At 41.5% G+C, this 27,498-nt stretch overlaps 1 protein-coding gene across 1 annotated transcript in view; it reads left to right on the top strand.

Moving 5' to 3' along the window:
- The window catches only part of fam222aa (family with sequence similarity 222 member Aa), a 60,248-nt gene extending 35,447 nt beyond the window's left edge, over positions 1 to 24,801 (top strand). The window contains exons 2-3 of the mRNA XM_079816204.1: positions 1,911 to 2,068; positions 21,572 to 24,801. Coding sequence (XP_079672330.1) covers positions 1,963 to 2,068; positions 21,572 to 23,034 — 1,569 coding nt within the window. The 5' untranslated portion in view covers positions 1,911 to 1,962 and the 3' untranslated portion in view covers positions 23,035 to 24,801. The remainder of the gene's footprint in view (positions 1 to 1,910; positions 2,069 to 21,571) is intronic.
- The last annotated feature ends 2,697 nt before the right edge of the window (positions 24,802 to 27,498 follow it).

Below are 27,498 nucleotides of genomic sequence, written 5' to 3'. Positions count from 1 at the left end.
TATAGCCCTAGTTGTACCCCTGACCCTAACCAATCACAGGGATAATAGATTAAGAATGTTGTTCAAGCCCCTAACCCCAGCCATAAGCCTAATCCTAAAACCTGATTGGTTGACAGGAATGCTGTTCCAAACAAGGATATTGATCCAGCCAGGAACATGTCGTACCTACTTAGGCAAACCATGTTAAGCGTTTCACTAGGGTTATAATGGCTTGGATTTTTTTTTTTCTTCAAGTTTTTATTTCTATTTTATTGGTCTTTTATTTATTTATTTATTTATTTATTTATATATATATATATATATATATATATATATATATATATATATATATATATATATATATATATATATATATATATATATATATATATATATATATATATATATATATATATATATATATATATATATATATATATATATATATATATATATATATATATATATATATATATACATACATTTTTGGGGGAGTAATGAGAATCTTTTTATGTAGTTTCAATTTTACCTATGTTTTTGTGGTTAAAAATGTTTTCATTTAATTTTTGAATGGTTCACTTGACATTTAACACTCCACTTAATTGTTTTGTTTGTATTTTTTATGTGGCTGGGCCACAGTAAGGTGTTTTGGAACAAACACAATCAAAACCATGAGCCGTAATATTCCATATCATAAACAGAGGTGAAAATGAACCTTTATGTCTTTATTAAGTTCAGGAGGTCATTGTTCTTTATTGACAACACATCTGACTGTCAGTCGTTAAGCATTTTCGAAGTTCGATATGCTTGCACATTTGTGCTGAAATCAAAGTCCTGTTCTAGGTCGCCTTGGGGTTAGATATGGGCTTGTGCCAAAAGGTTGCAGATTCGAACCCTCCATTGTGCCCTTGAGCAAGACGCTTCTCTTGAAGTTACTCCAGCAGGATTGTTCCTGTAACTTACTATTACACTTTCTTTGCTAGTCTGGTTGTCGGCTGGTGGGCGGCAGTGCTGCCTGAAACTTAGTCAGATGGTCCTATTACGCATTCTCCAAAAGAGCTGCTGTTTCCTGTGTCGACTGTCTGGCAGCGCGCCCCGTCTTCTCTTCTTCCTCTGGAGCGAAAGAGCTGAAGATGGAGGGAGGCAGAGTAGAAATGCAGCCAGAGATTTATGGCCCGGGGGGAGATTGATTACGCCCGTCACTGGCCCTGATGTGCGCTTGGCATTTGCCCCCCCACCCAACTCATCAGCATGTTACACATACTCCCACACACAATATGGACATTTACACTCCAAGCAGAATCTCCTGGAAATCGCCTCGAGACCTTTTTGGACAAAATACCGTTTCAGTCACCATCTGATCTAGAGACCAACTCTCTTTCTCTCGACATCCCCATCATTAAAAAAAACAACAACAAAAAAACACCTAGAAAGTGTTGTCAGTAGGTCAGTGCAGGGTTTTGTTCCTACCGTGTGTGTGTTGTGAGCAGTGATGGGTGCTTTATTCCTCTTGTGACTGAGGGAAGTGATAGGCTGCTGATGGATGGGTGCTGTGGGATGGCCAGGAAGCACGGGGCTGCTAGATTCCCATGTGATGCAGCAGGTGTGTGTTTGTAATTCAGCCCACAGAGCCGAGAGGCAGCTGGAGCAGCATTAAAACTTCTGTGTGTGTCCTCTTCCTGTGCATCACAGGTGTGAGTTAAAGAACTGCATTATATGCATGTTGGAGCTGTGGCCTAGTGGTTTTCCTGATACTTTTCCTATTTTCATGTATTACATTATATTACTCTATTTTTTGTATTCATACTTAACAAATATAAATATTTATTTTATTAATAATTTGTATACTGTTTAAGTGAGTGTAATTCCTTTTATGTCTTGCTTAATCTTCGGACTTCATCATTAACCATTTCAACTATTTTATTTTGCAGGTCGGCCTCGGCAAACCAGTGTCTGTAGAATCGTACCTGCGTTTGCGCAGTCATGCTGGCCTGTCTGCAGAGGAGGCAGAACCCTGCACCCCAGCACGCCACGGCCGTCTGCAGCAGCAGCAAGAGTCTTGAGCCAACGCAACACATCAACCGCAAATGTAAGCAGAAATGTATTTCAGTGTTTACATTTCTTCGTTTTTTCTGGTTTTAGATCAATTTTATCATAAATGGTAAATACAAATGGTTGACAGCAAACTTGTTTGGCTTTCTGATTGCTGGCACATTATATTAGATTTACTTCCTTCTGATGAGACAGAACGCTCAGATTAAATAATTATATGTGACTGTGTATTTACGCACCGACGACAGTGAGGATGATGAACTTTGACGATAGACTTTTCTTTCACACTGGTCTATTAACAGATCTTTTTCATGTCAGTATGATGAAGCACATTCATGACTCCCTGAAATCACATCATTCCATGCCCCAAGAAGCTTCACTCCGCTCACAATGGTATTGTTTAGACATGAATAGTTAACGTCTTGTTTTTTGCAACCTTGATTCGAGTCCTTTTGGCTTTGGTCTTTGTACTTGAGTCTCTTTTCTTGTCGTATTTTATACGACTCCATTCTACTGTAGTGGTATTTTGATGCCAAGGATCCCCAAGTATGATGATCCACTTGCATACTGTGAGAAAAATGTCATAAATACAAACTAATTAAATAATTGACTTTTATATTATGGTTGTACTAAAGCAAATTGTTAAAACATTATCTGAAAAATATTTACCTTTTTCACAAAACTATGCAGATATTTTTCTAACTGTTAAATACTATTACTCTTAGTATAATAAATTAACTATAAATGTACTCATTTTTTACCAATTCATTTTAGTATAAATTTTTACCAGCCTTTAGAAACTAAATAGTAAAATTGTCAAATGTGTTGTAAAAAAAAGTTAATAAATATCTAACTACATACATTACCTAAAACTACACAAACAAAAAAAAATCTAATTCTCAAATGTTTTGCAGACTTCCTTAGCCTGGCGTGGCCATACTCAATTCTAGTCAGAATATGAGTCTGGTACCGCTTCATTGAGCTTTGATTATGGGGCGTGTTTCAACCGAGCCAGGAAAGACCTCAATTGGATAGACCCACAACCAATCAGAGCAACGGAGCGACGCGTAACGTTAGTTGTCAAATGTCAACAGAACTCAACTGCACTGTGTTGCCAAGTCCGTGTTTTTCTCCATGTCCGCGGGTTGAAGCGACCCCAATTATGTGATTATATAAACCCAGGAATGCGAATTTTAGCAGGCAACCTTGCCAAAATAACATATTTTGCCAACCAAACGCCATTTTTTTCCGGAGAACCCCCCGGAAAGTTATTGTTTTGGGCTATAGTTTTGAGTAGCAATTGTGCGCGACATTGCAAAAACACTTGGAAACCCTGTCTGCACGCACGCTGGATTAAGTAACGTTACAAGAAAAAGATGAGTGTAAACGATCTTTGCCAGTAATAAAATTGGTTATTTAAGGATACACAGAGTACTTACCAACACGATCATCGTTTCTGAGAGAAATAGTGAAGGTGAACGCATATACGAACAAGTTCTCCGTTTAGGATGAGAGCAAATTCAACCCAAGAGCCTTCGATGACGTGGATGATTACGTTAAGGTTTATCATCTGTCCATCATCGTCTAAAGCCCGCCCTGACAATTTCATTGGTCCGAACAGTTTCTGTTCGGGCATAATTCCTCCTCTATGGAGCGAGTCCAGACCGAATTGCCCGAGCAAAAAAAATTGTGGGCGGGGCTAAATTCGGCTGGCATCCAGGCTAAGACTTCCTAGTAGAACTGCACGATTAATTGTTAAAAGATTGCAATCTCGATTCAAACACCTACATGATCTTATTTCTAATTGACAACGATTCCACTGTCTATTACCATGGCTGTTTCACGTCACTAGCGTCAGTGGAGCGCGAGCAGCTTGTATTTTTTCGCTGCCCATGTTCAATGAATGAGAGAGTCGGCCATCAGGCTTACGATCAGTGTTGCCAAGTCATGTCCGCTGTTTTTCATGTCCGCGGGTTGAAGCGACCCCAATTATGTGATATTTAGCCCTGGGAATGCAAATTTCAGCAGGGAACCCTGCCAAAAAAGAACACATACTGTATATTACCCCCCCGAACGCAATTTTTACTGGGGAACATTGATATCTAGCAATCAAAATAGAGCAAATCACCTTTTTGAAGTGTTTTGACACTTGTGTGTATTAATACGTACAAGTCATCACTTATTACAACAGGAGGTGGCAACAAGAGACTTTAAAAAAGTGTTTGTCATTGAATCATTCATTTCAAGAGCATTCAAAAAAAAGCTCTACATCCTACCCTCTAGCAGTCCCTCAGGCCCTTGTTTAAAAACACCTACTCTTCTGAACTAATCAACACTACCCTACTCCATCCTTTACTTCTCTAGGTGCTGCTCTGTGAGGAATGTCTGGGTTTTGTGACCGTATGAAACATTTGTATTGTTTTTTTTCTTTTGTTGTTCAATAGCCATTGAATCAGCAAGAATTAAAGACTTTACTGTAGAGGTTCCCTGCCATGGCTTCAAGGCTTATTGCTCAACCCTGGCCTTCGGGTTAGCTAAACATTTGCAGTGGTGGACGTCCTTACAGACCTACCCGTATGCAAATATACACATGCTGAAACAAATCTGCTCATTTTCCATAAGTCGGTTTCACACAAATGCACGAGTAACCCATGTTGAACAGGTCCTCTGGTTGCCACACTGTACAATTTTGTATATTATGTGTATCCCCATGTTTGTTCAAGGTTCATTGGAATTTTAGACCAACAAACCTCGTTCTGGAAGACTCCGAGATTAAAGAAAGTAAAGCACAGCCTACTGCTTTTTTTTCCGACCGAAGATCCCTGGGCTCTGCTTAAATCTTCAGATTAGACTTCAACCGAGGGAGCTCTTCCTGTAATGAGAAGGAGAGAAGAAAGGAAAGAATACAGAGGAAGAGGGGGTTGTCCTTCTTTTAGAACATTCCATATGCCTCCAGTTCTGTTTTGTTGGCGTGGCAGTATTCCATATGCACAAGCTGATTACGGTGAGGACAGGCAGACGAGCAGAGGAACATGCAGCTTCTAACCACTATCCCTTCGGTTCAGCTCTAAGCTCAGAGCAGCTTAAAGGTAATAGGATGGCAATGTCCTCCTGCTGCTCACTGATCAGCGTAGCATCGTTCTGCTTTCTCCTTCTTGAGAAAGAGGAAAAGGTTAAAAGGACAGCTTTTTTTGGGAAAGCATGGGCACCTGCTGCAGTTCTTTTGTATTTTTCAAGATGTGTGTATGTGAAGTTTTAGAACAGGAAGTGAAAGAGATTCACTGGTATAATTGAAATGAATGCGTGGTCGGAGCCGATAGCCTTGTAGGCGGCACACTGACATGTTGCGAATCCTGTTTCAGTGGATACCTTTCCCGATCCCATCCCCCTCTCTCCCACTTCACTTCCTCTCAGTTCACTACCAATCTCTATAAAGGCTCATCCAATCTCAAAAATAAATATTTAAAAAAATAAATTAATGAGTGAATGCTGCATGGATGGATGAAGCGAATTAATGAATGATTGGATGGATGGATGGATGAAAAAGCAGATGGTGATGGATGGATGAGTGGATGGATAGATGAATGAGTGGATGATGGATGAAAGAATTAGCGAATGGATGGATGGCTGGATGGATGAGCGGATGGATGGATGAATGAATGAGCGGATGGCTGGATGGATGAATAAAGCAGATGGTGGTGAATGGATGGATAAATGAGCAGATGGATGGATGGATGAATGAGTGGATGGATGGCAGAAACAAAGAGTAGACTGACAAATGGATGAACTCATGAATAAGAAGTTTCAAAGATCAATGATTTTGCATGGGGAAAAAAAAAGCGTGGTTGAGAGAAAAAGAAAAGAATGAGAGAGCAGAAGGGATGGAGACTGCCATGCTTGATTTAAATTGATTCCCTCCCTCCAATTTCAGCAGGATTTAGCCACTTCCTTTCTGGACTTCTTATTGAGAAGCAGTCAGTGGGTGTCTGAGGCTGAAATCAATGGGAAAAGAACAGTTTCTTTCTCTCTGCCTCACACACACACAGTCACTCTTCCTGGCATCAGTTTGCTTTTGATTGAGAGATCGCTGCAGTAGAGCACAATCTCATAACAATAACTAAAAGACCTTTGTGTGTGTCATTGATTGGAGTATCTGTGTCTGCGCTGTGGTTTCAGTATAAATGGACCGCACCGTCTGGTCTGGGGCTGCAGACAGGTGTCAGACTTTGAACAGAAAGAGAGTGAGACACATTCTGGGCTGATGTCTGAAAGATGATAGAGGTGGACGGGTACCTTCTTCGCTGTCCTTCTCAGATCATGAGTAGAGAGAGAGGATTTGAAAGGGTATTCAAATAACTATAAAGTAAAGGCCCCCCTCTGCATGCAGATGCGTAGCGCCTGCACAGTTCATTGATGCAACTCCCATTAAAAATGCCTCATACTCTCAATAAAAAAAGGACTTAACTGGCTCCAGCATCAGCTGCAAGCGCTCAGATCGGCCAGCCAGACAATCAATTTCCCCAGAGTGCATGGAGCTTAGCAGGCGAGAGAAAGAGAGAGAGAGAGAGAGAGAGAGAGAAAGAGAGAGAGAGGTGGGAGATAGGAAAGGTTGTTTTCATTATCACACCTCTTTCCCTGTCTGAGTAGAAAAAGAGCTTGAAAAAAAAAATGAGAGAAAGCGAGTTGCAAAGTGGAGGTAGCGAGAGACGGGGAGAGAGAGAGAGAGAGAGAGTGAGTGAGCAACATGCTTTTTAAGAATCCGTTGACCGCCTGCCCTTAAAAATATCGTATTAGATTAGCTTCAGTGAGGAGGCCTTTTGAGTTTTCCCCCTTCTAGCCAAGAAATGAAAAAGAAACGGCAGGCATTAGTTAAATTATAAATCACAGCCGCTCGCTTTCAGCATGCCTAAATTCTCAGAGTATGTGGCGGCACTCTCACGCGTCAGGGCTTGTCATTCCTAATTAAATCTCCCTGTTTGGGTGACATTTGTAGCTGTCGTCCAGCCCCCCGCCAGTGTCTGTCTGCCAGTAGCTTAGATGGCGACATGAAAGTCTGAGCGGAGGGCAGATCCCCCTTCATCACTGAGCACCCTGGGGACTGGAGCACCGGGGCCGGACACATCACAGCCACTCCGACACTGACCTCTGCATTGCATTCTGGGTGAATTTTCTGCCTTTCTTCCTTTCATAGCTCATTCTTTCACTCATTCTTTCTCTTTCGCGTTGTTTCTCAGTCTTTCTCTCTCCATCCCTTGCTCTTTCTTTCTCTTTTACTTTCTTTTTTGCATTCTTTTTGCTCAAACTTTCTTTTTTCTCTCTCACTCTTTCAGTCATACACTTTTGTTTTCTCTTTTGCTCACTTCCTTTTGTTCACTCTTATTTGCTTCTTCCTTTGCTGTTTCATTGTTTTTCCTGCTCATTTTCACTCTTCTTTTTTTGCACTCTTCCTATCTCCTTGCTTTTTCATTTCTTCCTTCCCTCTGCAGATTCATTTTCTCCATAGTGTTATGATGTTACACACGCTCACCTGTGTACGGTGTCTGTGAGTGATTCGGGTCCAATCACAACATTCTTCTCCCTCTGCCCTGAGCCACAGCAGGCTTTGGCAGCCAATCAGATGCACATATGGCACTGTGACATCATTTGCAGGGTCACAACATCCAATCCGGTAGAGAGAGATTATCACCTCCGAAGGCCTGATGGGAAAGATTTGAACCATATGAGAAGCAGAAGTCAGCATCATACTGACAAGACGTCAGATTTGGACTGAGCCTTCAGTTTTCACATTAATGGCTAAAGGCGTTTGGAAGGGTCATGAGATGTTGATCTCTGCCAGGATGTCTTTGGTTCAGCAGTGCAGTGCTCCTCCAGTCCAGCAGGGTTCACCATACAGGAAACACATTTACTGCAAAGTGTTTAAAAAGGCTTACCATGGCAACTAATATGACTGCTTTAACCTTAGTTTCAACTCAGGCCTTTTCACCTTTTTACATTTTAGTTGATTCACAGCTGCTCTCTGCCCTGTTACCTCCATCATTTTTTTCCCTTCAGACACTGTCTGCAGGGATTTGTATTTATCCTGAGTGAACTTTTCCTCCTGTTTCATGATTCTGAGGTGTGTAAGAGATGTTTATTTCAGTTGGTGCCCTTTACAGCTTATATTACCCGTGATACCCAATTAGCATTTATATTAACATCAATAACTGACTAGGCAGTGGCAATCAAAGTTTTTTTTTTTAGTGCTGTTTGTATTCGATCCTGCAGTCTTCTTTGCCTCCCAGGGTTATGATTGGCTGATCGCCCTGCCAGCAACCTGCAGACACACCCAGAGGCTCATTTCCGGGCACTGCTGGGGACCTACCAGCCTTGCCACTCATTCGGTGCCCATCCTGGGGCTTTGGGTGCCATTGGCATAGAGGGCAGAGCAGGGTGGGGAAGGGGGCCTGGGATGCTAGCGGCTGTTGCCATGGATTTGGCAGACGTAAGCGAGATGCCCTTTAAGCTGGCGTGTGGACCTCCCAGGTGTATGTATGGGTTGGAAGGAGGGAGGGGAGGGCAGGAGAAGAGAAGGAAGAGGTGGAGGGGATCCAAGACTCCTAGAGCAGTTGAGGAAATGAGATCACACCCAGAGACTGACCTTCCGTTGGGGGCCAGGAGACAGGTTAGAAGATGCAGAACATGAGCGCGCACACACACATTATAAGTGTATATCTGTCTGTCTCCCATCTCATATCTGTCTGTCTTTTCTCGATTTCTCTCTATCAATCTATCCATTTCTATATCTTTTATAAATAGAGAATATAAAGAAGATATTTCTGTCTGTCTCTTTGCCTGTCTGTCCATCCATCTGCAGCCATGTAATGTGTTATGAAAGAAGAAGATTAGTGAAGAAAGACGAACAAATCATATTTACATATTTGTGTGTGTGGTAGAGAGAGAAAGAGACAGACAGACAGTACATGACGTGCTAAACTAACATTACTGCTCCTTTGGGACCTTTAACATCAATTAGAATAGCCTGCCTGACACACTCGCGCTCCTCTGGGTAAAGAGTGTATGTGCACTAACAGCTCTTCTTGCAAATTAGTATCACAAGCATTAGTATGAAAGACTCTGTGTGCTTGATTGGGTTTCTTGTTTCCTGTCCTTACACGTCTCTGTGGTCTAATATTCTCAGACAAATTGTCAAAAAGCAAACAAAGACATGTTTAGATATAAATAAACAATTGTTAGAGATGAAAATAGATCTTGTTTGTAGTGTTCCAATGAGATCCCTTAAGTGATTTGGCCGTCTTGTGAAATTTTTACTAGTGCACTGATTTATGGCCTAATGGTCAATGGCTTAATATGGTTTTACCAGCACGTGTGTGTGTGTGTGTATGGTGTTTAATATTCATTTTGAAGCAGTGGAGACCTTGTTTCCTAAATGAGAGAGCAGGAGGGTTGAGACTTGCTCCAGGCTAGCTGCAGGCAGCCCTCTTTTTCTATTTACCTGCAGACTCGCACTGTGAGATCTCCCTCGGCCTGTCAGGACACACACACATACACACACACACACACACACACACACACACACACACATATACTGTACACGCTTAGTTCTTTCTATCTGTTCATTTGAGATCTTGTTCGTCTTTCTAATCTCAATCGAATTCTCAGATTCGTCTCTCTCTACCACACATTGCGAATGTGTATTTTAGAAAGTGTGTGTGTGTGTGTGTGTGTGTATGTGTGAATGATTGTTTCTGAAAGTTTTCCTGATACGAATCTTGCAGCGATGAAAAGAGGTCACCTTATCAGAGACAAGCGAAATTGAACCTTTTTTTTTTCTTCATTTCCTCGCTCACATTATGAGTTATCTCTTCATTATCTTTAGCTCTATCAAGCAGCTTGTGATGTTCTCCAAGATTATATTTGACGGAGGAGCGTTTGTTCCTGTCCTGCTCCTCAGTTCTTTCAGTTCTTTTTAATTTTCACCCAGAGATAATTTTTATACCACACAATGAGAAAAGAAGGAATATTCAAGGTTAAATACAAGTAAAGCTCTATCAACAGCATCTGTGTGTACACAAATTCCTCCTTACACTTCAACTGTGTATTACAGCACACTTTCTTTCTTTTTTTTTTGAGAACAATGTCAAAATTATTTTCTAAAATTATACCACAGATGCAATCAATAGGGCTTAAGTCATATTTAACGTGGGTATTACTTTAAAAAAAAATCATTGTTAATCCCCTTCAGCTGAATAACTTATTCGGCACTTGCCGTTACAACTCTCCTTTCGTAGTCGTTCTCCCAGGAAGATCTTCAGATAGAGCAATGGCCTGTCCTCATTGTCGACTGTGTGACCCCAGAAATTCTAACGTACATGAGGGATTTATTCAAGTCAGACGAGTCTGATGTATAAAAGTGAAATGGGCCGCTTCATGTTTTGTTTTTTCGTGGGTGGCTAACGGTAGACCTCAGCTTAGAGAGACGCCTACCAAACAGCATTTGAAGAGACTGAGAGGAGTAGGGCGTGTTGTGTGTTGGCGGGAAGGATAAGAACCAAGGACATGAGAGAGAAGGGAGGAGGACTATGAGATAAAAAGGACTTCATAAGATCTTTGATATACAAGGAATTTGTCTTGAGGCAGGTGTCGACACAAAAAAGAAAAAAAATATGAAGACAAAATATGTTAACACAAATACCAGCAAAACGAATGGTATCAAGAAAGTAATGACATCTCATTTGTTTCAGTGTCCTTGGTTCCAAAAGTATTTTTTCCTTTCTTTTTAAACCTTTTATTTTAATCCGAGTGATTCACAATATTAAAACATATGATTTAAAATAGCTTTTAAAGTATTTTAAAATCAGAAATATTTGGTACAGTTCCAAAGGTCTTTGTAGACAAAATGAATGGAACTGAATTAAGGAATTAACTATTCATACCATGATGCACTGCATATGAAAATCAAATCTGAAACCTGTATAAAATACCAAAACTAAGTATTTGTTATAAGTCATCATTGCTTAGAAAATCCCATAGGGGTGTGACGCTTAGCTCACGAGACAAGACGAGACACGAGATTGGGTTCACGAGAACAAGACGAGACGAGATTTTTGCACAGTATTTTTAAGAAATCCTCAATGACAAAATTCATGACTGAAAAAATAGTCTGCAGGTGCATTTTGTTAATCATCTTGTAATGAATGTCATTTCAGTTCTACTTTCTGAGAATGAACAGAGCTAAGAGGTGGTCACAGCTACACAGCCCAGCATAAGATAAGTTTGATATTTGGAGACTGGCTATTGTATGTCGCGCGAATCAAGGAGCTCGTGGTTACTTACACTTTTGATTCGTGATCGCACGTACTCTGTGTATAGGGAGCGGCGGTGCTGAGCGCGCATTCTAGATAATAAGACATTTATCAGACACTATCAGGCTCTGTTGCGCACAAATTTTCCACCATGGTCCTGTCAATCATCTGACCTTACTCTCGTAACGTGAACAGTGATTCCTGCAGCTCAGACGCAGTCGCACACCGTTTACAATTGAAGCGACCGTTATCCAACTGAATTAAATGTTTTTTATTTCTATTTAAAAAAGCCAAACGACAGCGGATGATGTAATGTATAGTAGCGGTGGTATATTCTATGCTAATGTCACCCTCATGCTCCGTCGTGGAGATATCGTGAGACAGCTTTTCACTCGACGAGAAATCTCGTCACACCCCTAAAATCCCATATTTAAAGTTGATAGCAAAACGTTCAAACATACAAAATTGCAAGTTGTTGACAGTATAAGCCACTGACTTTGCTTTATGGGAACTATATTGCTGCAATTCTCTGATTGTTTGTTTTTGTGAAAGATTCTTTGTTGGACTTCTGTAGATCTGAAGATTCCTTTTTGATGCCTAAATGATCCAAACGGTCCCTAAAAGTGTATATTGCGAGTTTATTTTGCAATGACATAATTATAAAAAAAAGTATAAACGCTTTACAGATTGTATAGTTTTTCTTTCTGAAGTTCTTTGGTTTTGACAACAAAAGTGCAGTATGAGCTTTTCTGTTGCAGTTTTCTCTGTTCTTCTGTTTGTGGCTTTGTGCTTTGTTTTCGTTCGCCGGCGAGCCGTGTGGCGTGAAGTGTGAGAGAAAACAAAGTCGCCCAGTTCTCGCCCCACAATGCCCCTGACATGTCTGCTGACGGTTAGCATTCCACACAGGCACGGAGAGGACAGCGCTCGCTGCCTGCTGTCTCCGTTGTTGTGGATGATGAAGAGGGGATCTCGAGGCGTTCGGAGGAGAGCGAGTGGATGGGGTCTGTGGGGTTCTCCTCTGGGAGAGGAACGGTTGTTATCTTCCCCTGGCTGCTACAAGCTTGGAGAATTTCTTATTCATCTTTCTTTATAATCTCTCGTACCTTGTGCTCTACGTCTCGGTATGGACGCCAGAGAAAAGCTGAATAACAAAAACAGCAGCAGCACAAAAAGCCCCAAAACAGCAGCAGCACAAAAAGCCCAAATGCACCACAAAACCCACAAAGGATAAAAAAGGTCTACATTTAGATATTGCAATACAGTTTTAAGCACTAAAAACTTACTTCCTGTTATACCCCACAGTACTTTATAACATACTATAACATAATAATGCATTATATTATATTATATTATATTAAATGCGGACAGGTCTTAGACAACACCGATTCCTCTTCCTACTAGTATATTTTCCCACGCTGTGTGTGTGATCTGGAGTGTGTGTGTGTGTGTGTGTGTGTGTGGACAGGCAGCCTGGTCCTGCTGGCGCGATGCAGGCAGAAAGCAGACAAATGCAAAGTGACACTTGTGTGTGTAGAATGGTATTTGTAGTGACGCTTTGACCGCAGATAATAAAGTGTTCGCCCTGAGGTGATTCCAGTCGGCAAGCACCCCAATGAAACTCGCTTACTCAAAGAGAGAGAGGGAGATGGAGAGATAGATGAGAGTGCAGGAACAGAGGAGAGGAAGGACGATCAGAAAGGAAGGCAGAGTGCAAGTACATAGTGGTGAGTGAGTAAAGAGATTTCCAGACCTTTAAAATGGCATGTGTGTGTGTGTGTGCGCGCACGCAAAACCAAACAGAGAGTGCATCTCCAATGTGTGTCGTATCATTGAATTAAAATGTTGGAATTGGCTTTTAAATGGTGTCACGCTGAAGAGTAATGCAAATTAAAACTTCACGCGCTGTCTTCGGGTGGATATTGCCTAAAATGTAATTTCCTCTGAGAAGGTCTCAAGTATCATGCGTATTATTCATGTGCATTTTAATTTGACTTGGAGCCCCTGCGCTTATTAGCTCTGAGATTCACCTTTGATTGGATACTCGCTTGTATCTGTGGGGAATTAGCCAAGTAACCCGAATATGTTTTGCCAGTTCACCCTGAGCGGAGCAGGAAATGAATCGATTAAAATCAGAGCCAAGTGTGGCCTTAAGTAAATATTAGATTATATTTTGGACAGCTTTTCCTTTTTAACCAACCCAGTCTGCTCAACACTTGCTTTTCTTGTCTTTAATTGTTTATATCCCTCATGTCAATGGACCGCATTTTCTTCATTTGTTTTCATAAGTAATGTTTCTATCACTCTTTCAGTTTATAACAGACATCCTGAAAGTGTATTAGGTGAATTAGTTTTACCTCTTTATATAATTTCTCCTTGCATAAAGGACAACTTGCGTAAAAAGTGCCGCAGATTTCCCCCGTTGCGTCGTATTTTTTGTTTTTAGAGACAGCAGAAACCAATAAGATTTGCTTGCATACCACATCATTTGCTTGCATCATATCAGTTATTGTTACCCATAATTCTCTAAGTATTGCCCAAATTTCTGTGCATCCCAACTTTGCGTTGTTTGTTTTTCCTCCTTACTTGTGCGATCCGTTTAGCAATTAGTGTGAATCATTAGCATAGCTATTTTTATCAGTGTATGCAAATTCAGATCTCTCTCCCTAGGACTCTTGGTCTGGACAGACAGGTTCACAGTCCTGCTCTATTATTGTCATTAGCGTGTGTGTTTGAGAGGGGCAGAGATCTGAACCCGAGCCTACGGTGCAGGAGGTCTGGGGGAGGACAGCCGCGTTCTTTCAGCTCTCCACTCAATTAGAGCCGGAGAGGCACACAGAGGCATGCTGGGTTAATTGTAGAGCTTCAAACAGCTGCCACATTCAGGGTTCCATTGTGCCGGCAACGGTTGTTACGGTGACTGGGGGCCTGGGTTAGTAATCGCTGAGTAATCAGTGTGAGAGAAGAGCAGATGACACATCCATTAACAACAGGCAGGTATTGTTTAGAATACAACGACACCAGAAGCCCCTGATGCTCGCTCGCTCTCTCACTGTCCCACTTTTATGAAACTTTTTTGCTGAGAGGGTGACAGAGAGAGACCTGCTTGTATTGGGAAGTGCATGCAGGAGATGTTTTTTTTTTTACTGTTTTTGTGTATGTTTAACCAGGCCAAAACTGAATCCCAGTTTGCATACTATCCATCCTACATGGAATGCAGTAATCCAAATATTGCATACCAAGACACTGAAAATTCATAGGACATTTGATTTACTACTATGCATACGCACATGTTGTTTTTTTACTGTAATATTGCCCACAATCCTTTGCGTACACAAGAGTTTTGGTTTGCGACAGTTTACTAGCTAAATTCATGAAGTGTCAGTCACATTAGCGAAATTTTTATGAAAATTAGGTCCAATGCCAGTAGATGCACCAATATTAAAATCTTTGCTTGTGACTAATCCAATGTTATGACTAATTCCCAATAAATGGCTGGTATTAAAATGTGATACTATTTGTCTGAATATATAAAAAAATAAAATAAACCAATCTTTTTAAATACTACAAGTGAGTTTGTAATTTTTGGAGCAGTGTTTGTAATATATAATTTATGAAATGGTATGCAATATTCAACTATAAATATTCCAAACTACTTTCTCGGTACCTTATAATACTGCTTGAAATAGCCTCGGATACAAAGATGTAAAGATGCAGTTTTATGACACTGTAGTCTGTCCAAGTGTATGCCTTCTTGCTACATACTCAAGCGCACACTGTCCTAACACCAATGTAGCACATATTTTCACTCTTAGAAATATGCGAATTGGGATTCAGCCCCTCTGGGACTCAATTGTGTGCTTTATTTTAAATCACAATGAGAGACCAAGGCACCTACAGTGGAAAAGAAACTGGGCTTGGTCCAAAATTTCCAGGGTCAGATGTCTCGCACGTACGCTGGCACATAAAGATGATGGCTGTGCCTGTCTAAGCGTTTGTGCTGACCGCTTCTACGCTTTAACAATTCAGGCTTTGAGAGGAGGGGGGAACCTAGGTAGGGCAAACCTACTGGATGTTGCATTGCATCTGACAGTGTATGTGTGTGTTTTTCTCAGAATCAGTTCCTGTTTATCTGTGCCTTGCCACAACCCATATTTGTTGAGCCAAAGCTGATGTGGTTTTGTGTGTTCTTTGTTCTGTTGAAACCCAGCGGCTGTTAAACCTCTTCTCTCCTGCGTCTGCAGACATGATCGAAGCCGCTGGACATTTCACAGGTTTTATTTATCCTTTCACTTCTCAATTGTTACAGATGCTTCACATATTCACCGTTCAACGTCATCTGTGCTCCTGTAGAGTGCTGCTCTTCATGGGAAGTTAATTGTAAATGCGACACTCTGAAAATATTCAGTTATTTTGTGTCACCACTTCTCTTTCATCTCTGCATCATTTCCTGCAGACGCCTCCCTGAGGATGCATGCACACATCTGGCCTCTCACGCTCTCGTTTTCTCTTTCTTTTCCTTGATGCATTGCTTTAAAGAACGAATAAACTGCCTACATAGACAATTCCCATTTTTTAGGATCTCCAGTTGCAATTTTCTTCCCCCTCACATTCACTCATATCCCTCTGATGCCCCCCTCCAGCACACACACACACACACACACACACACACACACTCTTGCTGCTAATTAGAGTAGTGTTAATTGAGTATTTAGGATTATGCCTCCTCTTCACTGTCTGCTCGCTCAAGGGCGGTCCAGGCTGCGTGAAGGACGTGCGCTATCCGTATGGCTTCCGTTGCACCCGCATCCAGAGCTGACCCAGGGCTTTCCTAGCCCCGCACACCCTGACCCATCTACTCCATGACAGGACGTCAGTGTTCAGCTTGCAGGTGTTCGTTTGCCATGTGAGACTGCAGCAGGATGGCAGGGAGATTGCGGAGATCAGGTCCCGTTGTCTTTTTGTGTGTTTGTGTGTGTGCAGGGCTTCTCTGGTTGGTGTGCGTCGGCGGTAATGAGAGATGGCATTTAGAGAACTACCGCTCTGACACACGGGCACTCAGTGCCAGCCGCGAGTGATTAAGGACAGAGGTCATTCCGCTAATTATCCCCCTGCCATCCCGTTTCCCGCAATCTTCCCCTCCCGTCCTCCCAGAGCGCTTTGTGCCTGGCAGGATGGGATCATTTGTCCGTATGCCAGAAGAGGGAAAAGGCACAATGCATGACTGAATATGCTCGCTGAGGACAGCACTGATATTAGATTGCTGGTAAACGTGCGGCATCAAAACAGCCAGCAAACTCGATGGATCACTTCTGTAAAGTGAAGAGGAATAATCTGCAATAAATGGACAGGAGAGGGCTAGTGTAATTCGGTTTGCTCTCGCTCCCGCTGTGTTTGTGGGATTGAGTGCACACCTACAAACACACACACACACACACACACACACACACACACGGTAGCTCCTGTTCTGTGAGCTAGCAAGGAATGGATTGCTGCCTTCCTCAAGGGAAATAATTAATCCGTACAAGGCTGTCGCATGTCGAGATGAAGCAAGTGTGAAGCATTTTGCCCAGGAGGCATTGCAGACTGTCGCCCATGCAGACACCTGTTAGAACTCCTGCCCCACATTAGCATACGCAACACACACATACATACTGCAAACAGGAGCAACCACAACACGCTTCACTCCACTGAGCCGGTGTCTGTGTGATAGCGTGTGTGGTTGCATGTCTGCCTATTTACTGGAGTATGTTTTGTTTGCATTTGTAGCGCAAACGCGTCTCTTGTGTGGATCTGTTGTTGAGTTTATCGTGTGGGTGCGTGTGTTTAGGTGCGATTGTCTGTGTTTATCACAGGACGCCATCTGCGCTGTGCTCGCAAGCGTGATCAGAGACATTGAGCACCAATAAGTCACGCAGGTCTGAGCTGATGAAAGATCTCACACTCACTCAGGGGATGGCCTATGTGACAGAAAATGTTAGTGTAATATCTGGGCAGGGGGAAGTGTGAGGAAACAAGTCAAACAAGTCATGTTTAAAAGTTCAACGTTTGCCCATCTGGTGATTCTTGTAAGCCTGTTTCATCATAATAAACAAATGTGAAGTTAATCACTTAGAACTGACTAGCCTGTCAGTGGTGAGTGCATTAGGATTTATATAGATAATGTAGTGATAAATATCAACTAATAATTTCAGCTGGCCATGAAACTGTATTTTGAATAATTTAAATCCTAGGTCTTCGACCCTGCTCCTGGAGGCCCAATACAAAGTTGATCTCCAACCTGCTTCAGCTCACCTGCTTGTGTTTCTTTTTTTTCTTTTCTTTTTTCAAGCAACCCTGAAGACCTTGATTAGCTGGTTTGGATGTGTTTGATTAGGGTTATAGCTAAACTCTGCAATTTTAACTTTGATATAAAATATAAAACATTATGATTTTGATCCTTATTTTCATTTTGATGTGTCACCACATGCAGTTCTAGCATCCTTGATTTCCACTGAGGAAAACGTTTTTAGAGAATGTGCTAGTTGAAACAGATGTTTTCTTTAGTAGACGATTTGTATGTCTTTTGATTTGAATCACCCACGCTGCTTTACAACAGTTCCTTTCGTACAGTTCTAGTGTCTACAGTTCGTACAGTTTCGGGCTGATTTATAACCTTGACATGGATTGAATTATAATTTAGAAACGTTTAGTAAAGAATCACCAGAGAAAATCAGTAATGGCTACCTCAAACCTCTCTTTCTCTCCTCCGTTGTGCTCATAGCTGCAGTAATGGCCAGAGGCCTTTGTGGGTTGGAGCAGCTCTCTATGGGTCTGAAAGGCATCTAATCCCCGTGGCCTGTGAAGTGTGAAACCCTTTGATGGCAGGTCGGGTGCTGGAGGCTTTTGCCTGTTGACAAACAAGAGCGGGCCACAGAGAGAAAGATGGCAACAGCAGCTTTATCCATTGTACGAGAGGATTCAACGGAGCAGTTTAGGAATGGAAAATATGGACCTGTCACAAAAATGCATGACAGCAACAGCATTAGCTGCACTTTAATGATAATTAGCACATTTTGGCCCCATCGCAAAGCGAGATGAAGCGAAGGGAGGAGAGAGATAGAGGGCTAAGGGAGAATGACATGGCAAAGCATAGCTCCTTAATTAAACCATGTGATGATCAAAGATAGTCACCCGATCCAACCCCCCTTACGTAAAGCAGATCAGAAAATTGGCTCGTGTATTTGCATACGGACCAGCGACGCCTCTTTGAAATCCACAGTTTTTTTCCTCTTTGGATCCAACGAAGTGAGGAAACTGTCAGTCTAGTTGTATCACACACACACACACGCGCGCACAAACCCTCCCCACCCACCCTTCTGTGCTGGCTGTCGGGGAAACATCAAAGCGCCGTGCCGCTGCTGTCACCGAGGGGGTTGAAAGTGTCGGCCCCTGTGCCGGCCCTGCATGGGCTGGACAGATGCTCGACAGCCCCCCATTTCATCTGACCCATTTAGAACACCTCCAATTAGACTGTGACAGCGCAGAGACGAGCATCCTTTCATCCGCTGCCCAAGAAGATGCCAGCTAACATACGCGCTTTAAACACTCTGCAGACCTCTGTAGCCTCAGGAATGCTTTAAAAAGACTTCTTAGACCTGAAAGAGCTAGTCGGAGTCAGTGAATGTTTGAGGTTGTTTGTTTGGATGCGGCCTAAAATATGACCTAACTTTCATTCTTAAATAAATGTTCATAGATGAAACAAAATATACAGATCCATTCAGACAGTAACTCTGATATAAAAGCAGCAATAAAGTAAAAAAAAAAAAAATAATGTATGAAAGGCCATGCGATATTGTGAATATATTTACAGAGGTCTTGTGGTCATTGAGCAAATATCAGGGTGTTTGTCTGTGATCTAAAACCCCAAAGAAGTAGGGTGATGCCACATGACATGTATATCAACAACAACAACAGCTTCAGCACAAACAGATGCAAATTTGCATTTTTGGCCTTCTCTGGAGTCTTGGTTCCAATTCCATTTGAAATGCTGTGGTCTGAGGCAGGCCACTCAAGCAAGACATCCTATAAATATACATGAAATAAAACTGCTTTGGGTAGAAGAATGTGTCAGATTTGTCCTATCGACTAGAAAAGTTTGTGCAGCAGCTAAAGAAAATGTTTATTTGAAATTTAGTTTCAAATTTCTTTAGATATCATTTTTCCATGTATCATCTTAATTGTTCAAACTGTTCAATTAAGATAAGGCACTATAAAGTATTGTTTTTCTTTAAAATATTGTAAAAAATATTTTAATGTAAAAATTTTAATGTAAAAATATTTCCTAAAAATATTTTTTATTTTTGTATAGTATAGTTAGTACCGCATCTTAATTTAACAGTGTAATTTATATATATATATATATATATATACACACACACACACAGACGCTGCCTAGATATGCAACTTCATCACTTATCTCCTGGGAATTACTTTTACCATGTGCTATTAGATTTTAAGGGCTTAGAGCACATGGATGGTGTAGATTTAGCTTCTTGAGAGATTGACTTGTGCCAGCTTAATGGAAGCCAGAGAGTAAAGGATGTTTAAAGTGTGACAATCAAAAATGTGACAACTTCCACACAGCTGTATCCCTAGAGTTCTGGAAAAACTACTCTGGCATTTGCTGACGCTGTCATTTGTGGCAGTTTAATTTTAGTCAGAATGATAAAAAACAACCAATAGATGTGCACACTTTTCTTAAAAAATATAATTTTTGAGAGGGTTGGTAGTCATTTGTGGCAGTTGATTTATCACTTGTAAATTGAGTGCTTTGCCTGCTCCCGCTCTGCCTTTTTGTAGCACTGAACTAAGTAGCCATGAAATTGCCTGAATAATGTCGTTTAAATCCAATCTCACCACAGCCCTTCACCTCCGCTCATCCTCTGCACTGCCTCTCGCAGCTCTTTCTCCTTGTTTCCCCAACTCGTTTTTTCTCAGAATCCCAAAAGCCCCAGGTTTCTCTGAAAATGCCTGATTAAAAACCCTGATCAAGCCAAAACAGAGTCCAACTACAAGGACACTTTGTCTTGCTCTCTGAGTACTATTAGACATTAAGGCTTATTGGGGTTTTTATCATTTCCTGCCCTGCCCAACATGTGGGTCTTTGTATTTTAATAGGAGTGAGTCAGTGAGTTTTGCAGCACAGCTTTTAATGGATATTTCAATCATGTTTTATGACAAAGCTCGTGCTGTACATTTTGTCTCACAGTTTCTCTGTACAGGCTGAAGAAGAAAAAAAAACCCGGTTACGTATTCCCAGGGGGTAGAGTTTTCGGGGGTTCGTGGGAGGGGTAATGTAGGTCTGTCTCTTCATTTGGAGATGGTCTGATTGAATAATTGAGAAATTGGCCTGGCCAAGGCTAAGACCTACTGGTGCTACTTATAAATCTCAAATGTGTCAGTGCAATTAAACAAGTCTTTTATCCTCCTTACTTCCTGCTCGCTCTCCTTTCCGTCTCCAAGGGTAACCCAATTTTGAACAATAGAAAGGCCAAATTAATTTCACAAAGCACTGGTTTAATAATGCCTTAGGTGCCTGATTTCAAGTTAAAAAAGAGCTATTTATCCAGGGATAAACCTCTACTGGAAAATAGAGGGAGAGAGAGAACTGGATGAGGAATTAAATATAGTTTCTATAGAGAGGCTGAATTTGAAACATTCAGTATTCATATAATTTGTGAATTATCTATCTGCGGTTTGTACAATTACATTTTTGTTCTTAGCAGACATTTTCTTACCAATGAAGAAAGTGCACACAAGGTCAATGCCAAATACTAAATGGGTAGCTGAGAACATACAATTCATGTATATAAGTCAAGGAAGGGCTTTATTTTCTTTGTTGTGGAAAAGGCAGAACTGTTGTTGTAATGTGAGCCACCAAGTAGAGCAGGTCATTTAGGGTGATGCCAAAAGTTGTTACACACCTGAAGGCAACGACTGTGTGACCTTCAACCAGGGATGGAGGTCTTTCCTGGAAGCTTGGCACACTTGTCTCTCCCAAAATGGATTGGGATTTTCACACAAATACAGTATTATAGAGTGCCAAAGACATATTTAGAAGAATGTCCAGACTGCTACTTTCTGACCAATAGCTCCATTATCATCAAAATGGCAAAAAGGTGCCATATGGTCTACACTTGTGTCATATTCCAAGTCTTTTATAGTCTGACTAAAGATATTCTTATATTTTTGTCTTCCAGGTGAGCTGACTGTCCCCATGCCTTCCCCGCGCTACCCCAGCACAGCAGAGCTGGATGCCTACGCACAGAAGACAGCCAGCAACCCTCTGTCCATCAAGATATTCCCCACCAATATCAGGGTCCCCCAACACAAGCACCTTAACCGGACTGTGAATGGATACGATACCACTGGACAGCGCTACAGCCCCTATCCCCATCTCCACACTGGGGGCTACCAGGGTCTGTTAGCAATCGTCAAAGTCTCATCATCATCCTCATCATCATCCTCCTCATCATCTTTCATACCCTCCACAAAGGGTGTCCTCAAAAACTCAGAGGGCAGGAGGACTAAGTTGTCTCCGGCGCAGATAGCAGTGGCTCCTTATCCGCCTCCCAACAGCAGCACTTTAGGTCATTGCCATGGACAGATTGTGTACCACACAGGGCATCCCAAACCGCCAGAGGCCACCACTCTGTCGGTCCCCCCTAACGTCACTGTGGCCGGTTCTGTGATCCCTGTGGCAGGGGGCCGAGGACTAAACCTCCCTCCTCAGTCAAATCTTCCCTCCATCCAGAGCATCATTTACCAGATTAACCAGCACTGCCAAGCCCAGGCTCTGCAGCAGGTGTGTCAGAATGGGGCATCTACAGGGCCTCCGAACCCCAGCCCATCCAAACAAGGCACCGTTAACTCCTCAGGGGGGACTTACGTCACTAGTGTGGCTCCGCAGGGAAACATGGCCTATTCAGGGACGGTGCTACCAGGGCATAATGGGGAGGCGATGAAGGCTGGGGTGTATCCTGAAAGTATGGACTACCTGCTGTGGCAGAAACAACAGCACCAGCAGCAGGCCGTTTTGAGGATGTACAGCGGCGGGAGTGGAGGTGGAGGTGCTGTAAGCAAGTCACCCGAAACCTGTGCCCCGGGAGGGTCCATCATGCTCGGAGGGGCACAGGTGTCCTCCTCCAGAGGTTATCCGATGACAGCCAGTACGAGTGGCGGGGGTGGACTGGACAAAGTCAGCTCTTCCCCTTTGAACTGTGTGGGGATGCATGGGAACTTTTCTGTCGGCCAGTACTTTGCGCCTCCGTGGAACAGCGTTCTGGTGACGCCAGACAGCGACTGCTACAACCCACAAGAGCTCCCGGGAGCTACCACCACAGCTGGACCGGTGACAGGGCACAGGGATCTGGGTTTCCCCCTCCATCACCAACACCCTCATCATCACCACCATCACCATCATCACCCCCACCACCACCACCCCATAGACAGCACGGGTGGTCTGTGTTGCAGTTTGCCCAGTAAGAGTCTATGTAATACATCAGTGTTGAGCAGCAGTCTGCAGTCGCTGGAATACCTGATCAATGACATCCATCCGCCCTGCATCAAGGAGCAGATGTTGGGGAAGGGATACGAGACTGTGTCTGTGCCGAGACTATTGGACCACCAGCATGCACACATCCGCCTCCCTGTTTACAGATAAGAGCCGGGCTGACCAATATAAAGAGCGACTGGAAATCTTTAATCACAAACTGCAGTTGTTGCCATTGCCTAGATTTGCAGTGGAGTTTCGTGATCCTGCTCAAAGCAGACTGGGGGAGATCTGGATCAAAACATGGTTGGGTGAATGCTGGAAAGCCAATCGGTGCCTCTCAGCTCAGAGCTGAGAGAGAATTGCTGGCTGGGAATTGGAATGTTCCTAAATGTGGATTCTGTGATTCTTTTCTTTCTCTCTTTTTTACCAAGAGGGATTTTTTTTTGGTTGTTTTCCAATTGCTTATCTTTTTTTCTTTTTGAATTATTTTATCAGACTAATAGATTTTTTGGTGAGAGTCAATGGTTTAAATGAAGTAAATATGGCCTCTTCTCCCCACATTGCAAGTAACCGATTGGATTAATGCGATGAAGAATGATGGTCTTTTAGCACGACGGTTGTCTGTAAAAGATCCGGTTGAACCTGTGCTGACAAAACACTGTAAGAGGTAACGGTATTCGCACATTACAACATTTCAAAGACCAAAAAGGCAACTAGATCAGTGCTTATGTAGGTGACGGTAATGGATAAAATGGAAAAAAAATCATAGAAATTGCACTGCTTGGGGTGTAAAAATGTGCGGAAGTCTTGGGAGGTTGGAAATTAGACGTTTGAATATAATGTATTTAAAGAACTTGAAGACTTGAACCTATTTTTGTTGTTTTATTTTATATATATTTGTAGTATATAATATGCATTGGCTGCTAAGGGAGTAAGAGTGTAAAATGCTTAGGTTTTTTTAATGTTTCGTTAAGGGTCATTAATTTTTATTCTCCTTTGGCTGCAGTATAAGTTTCTGCTGTTCTCACGGTGTAAACACCTCCGAGAGCTAAACAGCAGAACACTCATTTATTTACCTACACTGGAATCAAATCTCCAAATAACCAGATATAAAAGGAATCGGTTGTTGGAAAGCTCTGAAATGAGACCACCCTCATTACCAAGGTTAGACCGATCAGGTCTTTTTGAAATAAACACATTCTGACATGCCAAAATGAATCGGATTTGGAATTGTGAAAATGAGCTGTCTGTTGTTGGAAATCTTGTTCTTTGATTGGTTAGGGATCAAATGACTTTTCCCTCATGGCTTTGAAGTTTAGAAGTACAAGTGACTCCATTAAACGAAGACCTGAGGGGAGTTAACCTATCAGAGGTGTCGCTTGACCATTCCTCTTTTTGAAACGATAAAAACAATCATTGTGGCGCCTCTCTCGAACAGAGGTGGAAGGAGAGGGGACGAGTGTTTTTCTCAGCTCTGTGCTAGCGGTTTCGAGCCAGGTTGAGGCCGTTCGTAAGCTTTGTCTCAACACTGAAATATTTATTCCGACTGTGACTTTCCTGTGAATGTACTGCACTTAGATTACTGAGAAGACTAATGCCTTGTGGGACAGAGAGGGGGGAAATAAAGAAAAATTGGATGGGCACAGCGGTCCCTGGCGTTAAATTAGCATTTCTTTTGTCAGTCAAATTTCATCGGTAAATTGAATTTAGAAACTCGAGAGAGGTGACGGGGTGTTTCTGGCGGAGGCAAAAAGCTGGCTACAGTCTAGATTTATGAAGTGCAATTATTATGACTGTATTAACAATTTTGTTTTCTCTGAGCTTACACCAAAAAAAATGTAAAACTACAGCTGTGTCTACATTCCCAATGTACCACATATTCATTCCCTTCTTGTTTTGAGGTGCAAAATAAAATGATTTCAAGAATTTATTGAGAACCCCATGTCTTTGCTTTGACCTTTTGACATTTATCATGTACACACTGAAGTAGTTTGGTGAAAAAATTATTTTCTTTTAACCAGTGTTGTGGGTTAATGCATTATAAGTAACTTGAGGTAAGTAATCAGATTACTTTTTAAAGTAACAAGTAACGCATTCATTTTACATTTCCAACAAAATGTTCCTTTTTTCAAATAAGTAATGCAAGTTACTTTGTTTCTTACCTCCTGTCCCTATGTTGAGAAATTACACAAATATACTTTATGTATTTAATCTCATTTTAGTAACCAAAGTCTTTGCTGCTGACCCTCGAGGATCCAATTCAACCATGCCAATAACCAAAAACGATTTGATAAACACCACATTTGTGTTTACTAAAGCAAGTGTTGAACTTCTTCTGCATCCTATTTTTCTGAAAGGTTTGTTTGTGCTGCGCCCTCTACTGTACAGGCATGAATTAGCATTTTCATGAGCCTGAAGCTTATTCTTTTTTTGTGTGTGAAAGGGCAAAGAATATAACTTTTTTGTTAGTAAAAAACAAACCAGCAAGCCCAGCCCAGGTGCGAAAAAAGTCCCTCATGTTTTACCCTGGGTTTTAGTCTTGAGTAGTCCGGTTTCGAGACTGCAGCTTTCATACTGCAAAATCTGGGTTAAGATGCTTATTTGCGTATTTATGAGGTTAACAACATTGATTTGACAAGTACAGCATGCAACCTGTTATAATTACTGCTTGTCATTCAATCCAGTTTTGAAGTCACTGTTCAACATTTTCCTTCAAAGACTGAAAAGATACACAGCATGTGAGACTTTTATGCACGAATATTTAAGAGGTATGCAGCATGGTTTATAATTGGTTGTTAGTAGCTAAACCACTACAGTGCCATTCTAGAATTTCACAATCTTTTGTCACTAAAAAAGTGTAGCAAAGCTTCATAATAATAGCTTAACCCAAATGGTAACTGTCAGCATTTACTCACCCTCGTGTCATTCCAAACGTGCACGACTTACTTTGTTGTTTGGACACCAACGTTTTTTAACCTGTCAACTGTCACCCCCCTTTTTGAAAATATACATGAAAATGCACTATCCAAACTTAAATGGTTGCAATTCAAGAATGCTGTGGAATATAGACATAAGTTTGGTCTCATTTTAAAAAAAGACGGTCAGCAGATTATTGCTCAAGTGAAATCACTTCAAAAAATGAATGTTTGAAAAAGTTATGGAAGTTTAAATTGACTGTAAATCAAATGTACTGTATTAAATATTTAATATAAAATATATATGTTACAAAATAATTTCTACTCTAAAATTACTATCAAATCAAAGCCATATGTCTTACCAATTTGTGTTCCAAATTTGAAGTTGATATCACAAAAATTTTAATTCCCAAGAGATTTTGTTTAGACGCTGTACCACAAATAGCCACTGGGTGTCATTGAAATTCCATAGATTTTTTCATGCAATCTCCTGTAACAAATGTATATATTTTTGTCAAAATATCACAAAACAGTTGGCAGATATAGAACCGTGAGACTCAGACCTTTCCGACGATATATGTTTTGTCAAGATTAGAAAAGGTTTTTATTATAAAGTATTTGGAATAATGTTGTGATATGAAACATGACGATGCCCACTAGGGGAGGAGCCGCTAGAAGAATTTAGAGTACCATTTCCATGGAAACGCAACGTCCGATTTCAAAACGGTTTTCACAGGATGAATCTTGAGTTCGTACGCTTTCGAATGATCAGGATAAATATAGGATATAATTGTTTTAAATATGCAGTGGCAAATGGACCCAACGGTGGGCTAGTGACAGTTAACAGGTTTTGAAAATAACTGCTTTAGTGTTTTACGGAAGAAAGAAAGAATAGCAGGGTGAGTAAGTAGTGTTTCTCAAATGCATAAATATACTAGCCTGGCTTGGATTTTCATTTTCCTTCAGTACTCCGTCTGGGACTGCGGTATATTCTCTGGTTTTCTCCGGTCAAATTTGAATCGGTCCAATCAGCGAATAGAGAGTGGCTGAGAATGATGACGTTGATGTCGTGCGCTAGTTTGAGATGACATACATCAAGACCAAGCGTTAGCGATTGGTTATGGCAGATCCAGAGTGGCTCTGGGCAGTTCCAATAGTTTTAAACTTCAACAGAGTACCAGCCTTTAAGTTACCGCTTGTCAATGGAGAGTGGCCAGACTCTTTGTCCAAATGAAATGTACGAGAGGACCAGGCTATAAATATAGTCGCACAACTTGACTTTAGTTACATTCCAAAACATAGTCCTATATTATTTTGACTGCTCATGTTTCTCAGTTTGAAAGACTAATGCAAAAACATGTTTGACACAGAGCAGCTGAAATGCTTTGTTGAAGTGTTTCTCCTCAAAAATCGGCAAGTACGCTACAGTGCATGTCCTCAGAGATCCATTGTGTATCTGCAGAGAACCCATGTAAGAAGTGATTGTGTTAGTCAGGCTGAGCATGCTTGTAGTGTGCCGTATTGATCTGCTGTAGATTAGCTCATAATAGCGCACCGCTTGCTTTGAAGACAAACAAGGGGACCTGCAGAGAATACAGGCAATACACCTGAAGTCAGTCATGCCTACATTCTTTTTCCCAAATTCTAGTCTTCAAGCTGAATTTATTTATTTATTTGACTTTTTTAGTCAATCAATGCAATGTTTGTGCTGGATAAG

This window comes from Gobio gobio (assembly GCF_949357685.1).
Source record: "Gobio gobio genome assembly, chromosome: 4".
NCBI classification, from domain to species: domain Eukaryota; kingdom Metazoa; phylum Chordata; class Actinopteri; order Cypriniformes; family Gobionidae; genus Gobio; species Gobio gobio.
This window is presented reverse-complemented; position numbering and strand designations above follow the sequence as displayed.